Raw genomic sequence first — 12,805 nt, 5'->3', positions numbered from 1 at the left:
GACCAATGTTGAAGTAGACTTGCAGAAATGCAATTATTTAACACATTTAGACCTTTTCAATGGCATACCTTCATTTTTGCCCTGTTTACACTAATTGGTGGTTATTGAATAGTCATAATATATTGATAATAGCCAGTAAATCTAGTATTCTGAAGCAAAGTTTGGCAACCCCTTAATGCAGAAGACTTAAAAGATGAAGCTTTTTTTTCACTCATTCAGCTTTAATATTCTGTACTGTATAAAACAACAGCTGTTAAGACTGTCTGGGTGTGATTATATAACAAGGTGTTTGCATAATTCTATTTATCTTCATGACTCAGATCATTTGAAAAGCAAATATATGGAAATGACCAGCATTCAGCTGCTGTGCTTTGTTGCTATCATCCAGTGAGTGTGGGTGGGAAGGGCTTCGTACACAGTAGCACCTGGGAGTGGGGGCTACTCCCCACCCCCTCCCGAATCATCATAACCCCCTCCTCCACAGTCATGTGATCCCCCTTCATAGCTAGACTCTCTTCCCCAGCTTTCCCCCCCTCCATAGTAACTGGTCACAGTGTCATATGAACCCTGTCCGTAATACCCAGCTTGCTGTGTGAAGGAGAGCTGGCCGTGGGTCCCTCCCACATCCGAGGGCTCTTTGTCAGCTGGCTCCCACGAGGGGAACCCGGAGCCTGTAATGGTGGAGCCCAGCTGGGAGTCATTGGTCACGCAGTCACAATCGCAAGCGTCATCATCATCATCATCATCATCGGAGGAGGAGGAGGAGGAGGAGGAAGCAGAGCTGCACTCGCGGTCTTTATCATTATCCATCTTCTTGGTCTTTCTGGAAGGGGTGATGATTCCCCAAACTTTGCTGCTTTTCTTCTTTCCCTTTTTCTTTCTGCTGACCATCGCCCCCATCTCTCGCTGTCAAGCAGAAACACAGAGAGCAGTGAGTGAGCTGTGACTGAGCGCAGACCAGCAGCGCCGCCCCTGTGGTTTATACTGGAAATGCAGCGTGGCAGTAATTGCTAGAGCTTGGGCACTAGGGGGCAGTGTGGCCTAATCATTTAACATAAGTGACTGGGACAGATGGCGGCAGTGGGTCTTATTTAACTCCCTTTTTTTTTTTTTTTTTTGCATGAATCATGTTAACATTACAAAATGAGACACAAAATACTGAGATTGTTTAAGAGAGTTTGAAAAATATTACTTTGTTGTTTGGTTTTAGTTATTGTAGAAAATGAATATGCGTTTTACCTCTTTCAACAAACAGGAGTTAATTCAAGACTGGAATACACAATTTGAAAACATGACCCAGTGTGTCTCAGTGGTTAGGGCTGAGGGACAGGGAGGCAGTTTGGACTTGTGATTTGGAAACCGGTCTGGCTAAGTGGTCAGAGCTAAGGATTGGGTTACTTGCCCCTATGCAAAGTTTGCAGTACTTTTATCTCTAAAGAAATCGAAACCTATTTCTAACATCCACTCTAGAAACCAAACTAGATGTTAAATGACTATGTTTCTTTATAAAACTTTAAAAACTTTAAACATGTTTGAAAGCATTTACAAACCTGTTCCAGGCACGCTAAGGGCACATTCTAGTCATGGACGAAGCATGAATACACCTGGCTCCAAGCTTACAAGTTAAACACTTGTTTAAAGTGTGTGAATATTCTGTGGCTGTAATCTAAGATCGTTGGTATCTGTGTTACATTCTTCCATACTTCTGCCTTATCTTTTCTTTTCTAATACTGTACAGCTGATAGATACAGGTTCAATATCTGGATCATCGGAAAGGAAGTTCATGAGATTGTGGGTCAGATGAAATCTGAACGTTTTGCGCTGAGCATTAGGTAATGTCCTTTTTAAAGACAATTTCAAAGATGCTTTTATACAGCATGCGTGAATACTGATGTTTAAAGAACAATAAAAAACATGCAAATGAAATATAAAGGTGACATAATGCCACACCACAATACACCAAACACAAACCTGGACTATCAAAGACCATACAGCACACATACTATATTATATATATATATGGTAGTATACTTTGTACTTTCTAAAAGAAATATTGCTTTTTAGTTATTGAAAGAGACAGCAAGCAAATACTGTACAAACGATTGATTGCTACAAATTCTTTAACAACCATCTATCAATAGATCCGATATTAGATTCCAAGTTTGTTTGGGAGGTAATTCCACTGGGACATTTCTTTTTTCAAAGAATGCATTTAAAAGTGAACTGTGGAGATATTTAAGATGTAATTCTCACCTGTTTCAAGTTCAGATCCTGATGAATCCACGCTCTTGTGAAAATGACAGACAGGCAAATCCAGAGCCTTGTTTAAATGGAACATGAGGGGCATGCAAATGGCAGCGTCATGCAGCAGCCAACCCTGTGCAAGAGGACCAGCGTTGAGTTAATACCTGCAGGGCCAGTCACACAGGCAAACCACTGAAATAACAAAGAAACAGCCAGCACTGTGCCTTAGAGGAGGGGGGTAATAGACCGGCGCAGCGCTGGTTTGCATTGCCTGGGTGTTACAATGCTGGGGCACAAGGCTTCACTGTGGAAGGGAGTGAGTCAGTGTGGGTGTTACAATGCTGGGGTAACAGGCAGGGGCACAAGGCTTCACTGTGGAAGGGAGTGAGTCAGTGTGGGTGTTACAATGCTGGGGTAACAGGCAGGGGCACAAGGCTTCACTGTGGAAGGGAGTGAGTCAGTGTGGGTGTTACAATGCTGGGGTAACAGGCAGGGGCACAAGGCTTCACTGTGGAAGGGAGTGAGTCAGTGTGGGTGTTACAATGCTGGGGTAACAGGCAGGGGCACAAGGCTTCACTGTGGAAGGGAGTGAGTCAGTGTGGGTGTTACAATGCTGGGGTAACAGGCAGGGGCACAAGGCTTCACTGTGGAAGGGAGTGAGTCAGTGTGGGTGTTACAATGCTGGGGTAACAGGCAGGGGCACAAGGCTTCACTGTGGAAGGGAGTGAGTCAGTGTGGGTGTTACAATGCTGGGGTAACAGGCTGGGGCACAAGGCTTCACTGTGGAAGGGAGTGAGTCAGTGTGGGTGTTACAATGCTGGGGTAACAGGCAGGGGCACAAGGCTTCACTGTGGAAGGGAGTGAGTCAGTGTGGGTGTTACAATGCTGGGGTAACAGGCAGGGGCACAAGGCGTCACTGTGGAAGGGAGTGAGTCAGTGTGGGTGTTACAATGCTGGGGTAACAGGCAGGGGCACAAGGCTTCACTGTGGAAGGGAGTGAGTCAGTGCAGCTCAGCGTGTAGAGATCCCAATCCTCACTTTAGACTCTGTTTCTTTTTTCACTTGCTTTGGACTCTCCAGTGAACCACATTCACTCTCTAAGCAAATCCAGTGTCTCATTTAAATGGGACATGACTCATATTCAAATGAAAGTATTGCAGCCATCTGTGTGAGAGACGTATGGAGTTTTGTTGGTCACAATGCAAAACTACTGAAATAGCAATGAAACAAAGAGACAGGAGCTTACTTCCACTGACAGCCAAAGCAGCGTTGATGGCAGTAAGCCTGGTTTGGACAGCCGAAGCAGCGTGGACGGCAGTGAAGTGTGGACGGCAGTGAGCCTGGTTTGGACAGCTGAAGCAATAGGTTAAGTGTAAAGGTCAGACCACGCCATTGTGTTGATCTGATGAAGAAAACGTATTGTTGTTCACTTTGAAGACCCCGAAGTCAGGAGTTGTTTAAAGCATGTTTTTTTCAAAGTGTGTTTTGATGGATTGAATACAGATTGATATTGATGAAGCTGAAAGAAAATCACAGCAGCAGCCCTGAACAGTCGAATGAATATCACATTTATTAGCACAGGTTTGATCTCACGAGTAAACGCTCATATTGCCTATTCCAGGAATCTTGGGTACAAAACCCTTTATTACGTGGTGTTGTTCCAGTCCAGCGTTTGCACATAATGATTAATACAATATTATTCTATATTCACATTCAACCCAGCTCTGTTCATAAATACCTTGTTTTTTCTTCCCACAGAGTTCGCTGTTGCAGTCTGCAAAACTAGACTGTTTCCCCAGGATAAGAGAGTGCAGCCGGGTGGTCACTGAACACACAAACATGCCTGTGTTGCAGTGTGGAGGGGCAGAGCCTCATCACTAGCACGTCCTGCCTGTGGTTTTACCCGTTAATCATTCCCTCACTCGCACTGGGGTTTGGGCTTCTTGGATGAGTTGTCATCTAAAGTTCAAGTCTCAGTGACTCAGAAATAAGAGAATACTCCACCATTTATTTGTGAAACATGAAAACAATGTGACGGAGGCCATTTCGGTGCATCTACAGTCGCCAATGATTCCAGCCGCTTCCAAGGTTATCAGTGGCATCGGTCCCTTGTAAAAGTTTCCCATAGTAAAAGTTTCCCGTAGTTTATTGATATGCTTTACCATACCTCTCTGGTCTTTACCATGCTTAACTATGCTTTATTACACTTCACTTTGCTGTGCTTTTATAAGGGTTATGACATCAATTGAATCAGATGAGCTATGGGTTATGGAAATAATAGCTCTTCTCCTGTTTTAGATACTGCTGAAAATAGACTGTAGAATCTTGACTTAATGATGAAGATTCACTGCTTATGAGGCTGCTGGGTCAAACACAACTAGTGTGTGTGTAACACCGATACCTTTTATAATAACAATTAGACATGAATGTTGATCTTGTCCTTTTGTGAACCATGCAAGTTCAATTATTAAAAAGCCTTGTGCATTGTACTCCAGCAGGGTGCCAGTCTGAACTGTACGACCTGGGCAGCACAGGGGAAGGACCCCTGGACAGTGTGCTCCCTCAACAGGCTCTGTGCAGGAGTCAGCAGCACATGCAGCAATAACAGAACTGACGCTGGCCGCTATGAGGGGGCTGGGTTATGTAATCTGTAACAGAACAGGAGGAGGGAGGGGGTGGATTAGTCGTGACGCACAGCACTATTTTCTCAATGTATTTTATCAGTTTGAAAAGCTATTGATTTATCTTGTCCTGGCTCCTGTCCAGTTCTGTGTGAGAACATTGCGAAGGTCTGAGGTGACGTTAAAACGCCGTGAGGTAATGTTAAAACACACGCGGGCACGTAGGTAGATAGGACCAGCGGCTGCCAGGAGCTGTCCACAGATTTGAGTCTGATAGAATGAATCAGGGAGCACAGAACTAATCTATTCTGCCTACAATAATGAGAGCCTCACAACATAACACTACTTTAAGAGAAATGTGAGCGATGCAGTGGCTGGGAAACATCATTGATGTATATATAGCACTTGTTTTTTAAGATGCATACAGGTATATGTCTCTTACACAATTTGCAGTGGTTTATCAACGTGTCCCTGAATTAGCACAGCTATCCAGTTAGTACTGGATTATGCAGCTACCATTCCAAAAGACTGTGCAGACTCTTACACAACATGCTTGCAGTGATAACCTCGAGTACTGGCCCTCACGCCTATAGTGCTGACAATAGCCAAGGTTCAGGTAAGTGACTGGAGTTTAAAAGCACTTATAGTGAGGCAATTCATTAGCCTGTTGGATGCTTTTTTTTCATGCACGAGATTACCCTTAAGGCTCCCCTATCGATTCAGCTTGCCCCGGGACACAGACCAGAGGACTGAGGCTCAGGCATCTAATGCAGTGGCAGGAGCTCCCCACACAAGCGCAAACCCTTGATGCTGCACAGCTGAGCATTGCTTTAAAGGTGATATGTGTCCCTGCCCCAGAGTAATCTGCTGTGTTTCCATATCGAACCTCAGGTTCTGCTTCATTCGCAGAGCAGAGCTCCACAACATGTCAGAGGAGCACAATTCGTCGCTCGTTTTAAATAGTGGTTAGTTTTATCCCTGGTGACTAATAATACTATAGTATTCTGTATGGTAGTTTTATTGCACGTTCAATTATTTTCTAATTTTATATTATTTAAAGCACCAGACTAACCCCAAGGTTCAAAGGAATGACCTATGAAGATAGGTTGATAGATCTGAATTTGAAAGACTGAAGACTTTCAAATCTTAAAAGAAATTGACAAAGTGCAGCACAGAAACCAGGACCAGAGGACACACAGTTAGAAATGAAGTGAGAATAGACTTAGGATAGAGGGTAGGAGCCCCAATGTGGTGAGGGGATGGAATGGGTTACCTAGTCATGTTGTTGAAGGAGACTCTTCTTCACACAGAGAGTGGTGAGGGGATGGAATGGGTTACCAAGTCATGTTACTGAGGCAGAATCACTGGGATCCTTTAAGATCCAACTTGACAAGTTTTGAGATCAGCCGGACAAGCGTAGATGGGCCGAACGGCCTCCTCTCGTTCGTAACATTTCTTGTGTTCTGAAGTCGGTCTGCATGAAAGCTGCTGTGCGGATGTATATTGTTCAGTGTTGTTCTCTGTATAGTTCTTTGTGGTATTTCAGTGTATGATAAAGCACTGGAGAGGATGCATCTCAATATGGATTTCAGTTTAAACAGTTTCCAATCTGTCCAAGAATAATGCAATGCTAAACATCAGCACATATCTTAAATCTTATTTCTGATCATGTATGTCATAAATTGTTGTAGTTTTTAAAGAAAAAAATGCAAACACAAATATTTATAAATAAAACAAATATTTTATTTAGATTCCTCTAGATACTTTTTTTAATATATAAAGAGTTTAAACAAGCATTACACAATAGTATATAAAAAATAAATTCACATTTCTAGGACAGTTAACACAAAAAAGATCAATAGACAGAAAATCTTCCAGTAACATTCATATTCGAAGATTGCATTGACATGTTACTTTAAAAATGGTTCCCCTGGAACACATAGAAACGTTCTATGCTGTCACCTAAAAACGTGTACGACAATAACTTGAGACACAATCAACAATGGCTAACAAAACATGGATTCAGTACATCCCTGACTGTGCATGCACTTGACTGTGCAATCTAGACTGATTAAGGTCAGGGCATACGTAATCACTATACGCTAAACACTGTAGAGCACATCAAAGCATACAATCAGTGCCTACACTGGTTTCCACTGCCTTGCGCAGGCTGTTGTGCAGCATGCCTTTGTCAGCTGCTTTTTGCTCTGCTGGTTATGCCATGCCCTGTTTGTTGGCTGAGGTTTGGTAGTAGTTGTGTTTGACGGCTCCTCAGAGCTGCTGTATCCTCTGCTCCAGGTGTCGAAGCTGGACCTCGATTTCGAAGGGGAGGTCGTCGTTGACCTGCTCCTCGAAGTACCTCCGGATCTCGCGAGCCTCCTGCTCCCAGAAGTCCCTGGAGATGCTGAAGAGCTCCTTCAGGTTGATGGAGCCCAGCCCCTGGACGTTGAGGGCTCCCTCGGTGGGCAGGTAGCCGATGGCGGAGGGGAAGACCCCTGCCTCGCCGTCAACGCGCTTGAACATCCACTCCAGGACGCGTACATTCTCCCCGAAGCCAGGCCACAGGAAGCGGCCCTGCTCGTCCTTACGGAACCAGTTGATGTGGAAGACCTTGGGCAGCCTGGCCTGGGGCCGGTGCTCCATGCTCAGCCAGTGCGCCAGGTACTTGCCGAAGTTGTAGCCGAAGAATGGCCTCATGGCGAAGGGGTCGTGCATGATGGCCTTGCCTGCGAACAAACAATAACTGGGTGAGTCTTAAAGTCTTAGAAACGTGGACTCGAGAAAATCTGAAACCTTTGTGTTTCAATGCTGCCCCAAACATTTTAGATTTATATATTTATCAAAAGGGTTGACAAGCCATAAATGTTGATCTGCTCAAGCTCTTTCAAGCGGTCCAGTGCTTCTCTTACACTTTAAGTCCCGTTCATTCCCTTATCTCACCTTTGTGCTCTGCTGCTGCCGTGGCCTCTGACCTCATCGCTGCGCCAACGAACACGCCGTGCTGCCAGTCGAAGGCTTCGTAAACCAGAGGCACGCCTGCAACCCAGAGAAGAGGTGCAATTCACACGAGGGTCCTCTTAATGTACTGACTCTACACGCTGGTGCAATTCACACGAGGGTCCTCTTAATGTACTGACTCTACACGCTGGTGCAATTCACATGAGGGTCCTAATGTACTGACTCTACACGCTGGTGCAATTCACACGAGGGTCCTCTTAATGTACTGACTCTACACGCTGGTGCAATTCAATCACTGTCTCTGCGTGTTTTAAAATCAGCACAAGGGGCTAGCTTTCCCCTTCAGCACAACCAGAACCACATAACGCTGGGTGTCGTAACCTGAAACCTACGTTAATAAATAAATGGACTGCAATTGCTTTTTACCTTGAGGTCTGCGCCCTCCGAAGATGATGGCCTCGATGGGTACCCCCTCGGGAGATTCCCACTCGGGGTCGATAATCGGGCACTGGCTGGCCGGGGTGCAGAAGCGGGAGTTGGGGTGGGCACAGGGCTCCTCTGTAACATTCAGAGAGGGAGGGTGGAATGCAGTTAATAAACAGGACGGTACGCAGTGAAGAAACAGGTCCAGTGAAAGTATCTGGGGTGCTTAAAGCAGCGAGCAGCTCTCCCTTACCGCTCTCCGGGCTCCAGGGCTGGTTCTTCCAGGAGGTCACAGAGACTCCCTCGGGCAGGGGCTCGTCGATGCCCTCCCAGCACACGCCGCCGTCGCTGGTCTCCGCCACATTGGTGAAGATGGTGTTCTTCATGATGGTCTTCATGGCATTGGGGTTGGTCTTCACTGAGGTTCCAGGGGCCACTCCGAAAAAGCCGTTCTCTGGATTGATGGCTCTGAGGTTACCTATGGGAACAGTTCCTGCTGTGAAAATCAGTCCTTGTCTCTGCTTAAAACAAGGGTTCTATTAAAGCAAAGCAGTTGAATTCTTTATTTACGGAACAAGTCTCTGTGTATAATGTCCAGGCTTTGAAATGAAAGCCCAAGATGGGTCTCTTACCTTCTTCATCGAACTTCATCCACGCGATGTCATCTCCCACACATTCCACTTTCCAGCCCGGCAGAGAGGGGTTCATCATGGCCAGGTTGGTCTTTCCACAGGCGCTCGGGAACGCAGCAGCGATGTACTTCTTCCGGCCCTCAGGATTGGTGATGCCCAGGATCTGGTCAGTGGAGATAAAGCCCTTGTTAATGATCTCTAAAGATGTGGCTCCGTCATTACACACTATGCTTCCAGATGGTCAACTAGCTCCCCTTAACTGTAGTGTGGGTTTCTGTTAAATCTCCAAAGCCCCTCCTGAAACTTACAGTAGGATGCAGTTTTGATGCATGCAACAACAACCCTCGCGTTTCTATTTGAGCTCCTGCTGTTCTCCCACAGCTTCTGTTTGAGACAGTAAGCCAGGCAGTGACCCTCACCAGCATGTGCTCGGCCAGCCAGCCCTCCTCCTTGGCGATGCGGGAGGCGATCCTCAGAGCGAAGCACTTCTTGCCCAGCAGGGAGTTGCCTCCGTAGCCGCTGCCGAAGGAGATGATCTGCCGCTTGTCTGGGATGTGAGCCACCAGGGTGAGCTCGGGGTTACAGGGCCAGTTATTCACCAGTGACTCTACAGGAGGGGAAGAAATCATTAGATGAAAAGTGTTAGATGAAAAAGTTGTTGTTTGTGTGCATTAAATGATATCTGATAGCGCTTTACAATCAGCGTTGGGAATTGTACTGTAGTTCCATGTGAACTGATATAGCACTGTAATGCATCTGCTCATGATGCACATGGCAGGGTACTTTTCTTGCGTCTGAACAGTTGTGTCATCGGGGATTTTAATTATCATCACAGTATAACCCAGCCAAGCGCTTGGAGGTTGACTCACTCTTGAGAGGCAGGGGGCACCCCACTGAGTGGAGGCACATGACGAAGTCTTCGCTTCCTAGGATCTCCAGCACAGCCGATCCCATCCTGGTCATCACGCGCATGCTGGCCACCACGTAGGGGGAGTCCGTCAGCTGCACCCCGATCTTCGACAGGGGGGACCCCACGGGGCCCATGCTGTAGGGGATGACGTACATGGTGCGCCCTGCGGACACGCAGCAGACAAACCACATCAGACCACCAGAAGAACGTGTTTGACTTCATCTGAGCGACGCTCTTAAAGGCTGTTCATATTGTAAAGATGAATTCCTCTACAAGCGCCTGTGTTGGAACCTGTTCAGTGGTCACTGTTTGTTAGCTCGTAGGCTGGCTGCTGCTAGGGCATTGCTCACTGCTCACTGTTTTTGTTATCCTGGATAGCGGTATATTTGTGTAAAAACACTTTAACATTTTTGTGAATAGGGCTCTATAATTCAGATACTCCTGAGCAATCTTAAGATGTTTGCTGTAAACTTTGCAAAGTGAACTGGTGTTTCTTTCTTCCTTCAGTTGCACATTGGCATACCATGGCTTTGCCTTATAAAAGTGTCTCATAGTAAAAGTATAGCAAAGTGTAATAAAGCACAGTGAAAGCATGGTAAAGCATAGGCAAGCACTGTAAGGAACAGCTATGGGTAGGTATGGGAAAGCATATAACTTAAAGCATGGTAATACTGCAGAAATGCCGTGCAGAAATACCGTGGTAAACTGTTACAAGGGTGGAAACAGCCATGCACACTTCCCATACCTTTCATGCAGCCGGGGAATCGGAGATTCTTGGCTTTCTCGAACTCCTCCTCCGACATCCAGCGTCCGAGCTGGCTGGTGCCGCTGGTGGGCGTGGGCACGGTGTCCCTCTGCTCCTCCGTCACGATCACCGTCTTGCTTTCTACTCGAGCCACATCCCGGGGGTCTGTGCGGGCCAGCCAGCTGAAAGCAGAACGCAGAGCATTACGATCAGGAGAGATGCACGTGGAAGGGATTTGCAATGTTCAACAGATTCCTAATAACTGCAACCAAGCAATATTTACAAGAAACAGCATTGTACTGAGCAAGATTTTAGAAGAAAAAATCAAACAAACCTGACTGAAAATGGACATCATGGCAAAATACACTCTACAGTGACCTGCACTCTTAATATATGTTTAATGAATGAGATGTTAGCTACACAGCATGCATAGAGCCCTTCCAGAACAAAAAAACTGTCTTTGAAAAGAGTTGTAAGGAGGAGCGCTAACATTAGCAAAGTGACTGGCTTTCTGAAAACGCGCGCAAACTTTCCACTGGATTAACGCTTCACACCCGGCTGGGTCGGTGATCTTGTTGAGATACTACAGCCTAGAGGAAACCAGTTCACCTACCAGTTCTCGTACTTGGTGAGTTTCTTGATCATGCCTTGCTCCTCCAGCAGCGCTAGTACCCTCCTGCTCTCCTCCTCGGATCCATCGCAGATGTGCAGGCTGTCGGGCTGGCACAGGCGGGCGCTCTGCTCGATGAAGTCCCTCAGAGCGGGGCTCAGCGCGCCCAGGTCTCCCTGCAGGACTCGCATGCTGGACAGTGGATTGGGTTGCAGCTGAGGAGCCATGATGTGGGGATGCGAGGATCTGCCGGACTTCTGTGTAAAACAGTTCAGCATCCTGCAATTAGAGAGGGGAGACACGGTCTTAACACACGTTGCTAATTATTTTGTAGCAGCATACATGTGCATTCCTTGGCAAAATGCAGGAGACATTTTAAATAAAACTCCCAACACAAATACAGCACCATAGCGGACAGTTGCAAAACAGTTACAGCTGTGCTGTAAACACACTTATAATACACATTCTCTCGCTTACTCATATAGACTTACTTTGCGTTTTCTGTCCTGTTTTCTAATTTGTCCTGAAGCCTTGGCTTATTCCTGGAGCAGCACTTTTTCTGTGATAAATGTTGCTGGCTTTTGAATAGTTCACTGGGCTATTCTTGCTGTGATTACCAATAAGTCAGGTACCTCTATAAATACTGAGAAGCCGGTATGTCCGTCCTATGTCAGCTGTAACTAAAGGGGGTGTTTGGGGGTCGTTCAGTGTGCTGTACATGAACTTAGCCCCCACCAAAAAAACATCACTTAATAATTAACCTCTGCGCGAAAATTACTCAACCAACAACTTGTTTATGACGCCTGTCCATTAACTTACAATGAAAACCCCAGTATGAAGCAGTTGCGCCGCTCGTATCTCCCGGCACTTTGGCCCAGTTTACTCTTCTGATGCAATACATTTGTTCTGTTACTTGCTTTCCAAAGACATGACGAAAGGTTGCCGGTCCGTTACGCACCTGACAATCGAACTCTTGCCAAGAGTCAGTATCAGCTTGCTCTTTTCTGATTGGTTTGTGGCGTTGGGGGTTTGGCGGAGGCGTTGTGAGCAAAGATTCTGGATTCTGCGATCTTCAGCAATTTGAAATCTGCCCTTGCACCCTCATTGACATCGATATTCTTTCTTTCTTTCACGTTATGATTATATTTATTCTAATTGATCTAATTGGGTTTTTTTTTCTTCATAATTACTGTATCTAATAGGAGATTGGATATATCTGCAAAGTAACTTTGACACAACGTATAATCTACCAGACAAAAAAAAAACATATAGAGAACAACAAGCCTAGACGCTTGAAATAAAAATGAAAGGTTTGGCAATATCGTGCTTGTATTTTCACTCAGACGATCAGTAGAAAGGCAGAGAAAGCCGCAAGTAACCATTCTTCGATAAAGAACTCTCAATGCATCAATACAATATTCTAAATAGAAGTTTACAAATCTGAATTATGCTTCGAGCCGCTGTTAACTTTCAGTTGAAGCGATGCCTCCAAGCAATGCAGTGCTTGAGTCGTACATTTAACATTGTCTCACATACCACGATGAGGGCTTTTCAAGTTTAAAGCATAGGAAAGTGTAGTAAAGCAAGCTGAAATCGAAGTAAAAGCAAGCGATCTATCTTAAATATGTAGATAATCTATATAGAATCACGAATCCTATCTTT

The 12,805-nt window shown here is 45.6% G+C and overlaps 1 protein-coding gene across 1 annotated transcript; it reads right to left on the bottom strand.

The window, feature by feature from the left end:
* Positions 1-6,586: 6,586 nt before the first annotated feature.
* Positions 6,587-11,810, bottom strand: LOC117424737 (phosphoenolpyruvate carboxykinase, cytosolic [GTP]). The gene is made up of 10 exons (XM_059004323.1): positions 11,635-11,810; positions 11,147-11,422; positions 10,534-10,715; positions 9,748-9,951; positions 9,298-9,485; positions 8,879-9,041; positions 8,500-8,724; positions 8,250-8,381; positions 7,806-7,901; positions 6,587-7,591 (listed from the first exon to the last, which is right to left on the bottom strand). Exons 2-10 carry the CDS (start codon positions 11,419-11,421, stop codon positions 7,137-7,139), a joined length of 1,920 nt encoding a protein of 639 aa, XP_058860306.1. The 5' UTR covers position 11,422; positions 11,635-11,810; the 3' UTR covers positions 6,587-7,136.
* Positions 11,811-12,805: the final 995 nt, after the last annotated feature.

The sequence above is a fragment of the Acipenser ruthenus genome, chromosome 29, assembly GCF_902713425.1.
Source record: "Acipenser ruthenus chromosome 29, fAciRut3.2 maternal haplotype, whole genome shotgun sequence".
In the NCBI taxonomy this organism is placed as follows: domain Eukaryota; kingdom Metazoa; phylum Chordata; class Actinopteri; order Acipenseriformes; family Acipenseridae; genus Acipenser; species Acipenser ruthenus.
This window is presented reverse-complemented; position numbering and strand designations above follow the sequence as displayed.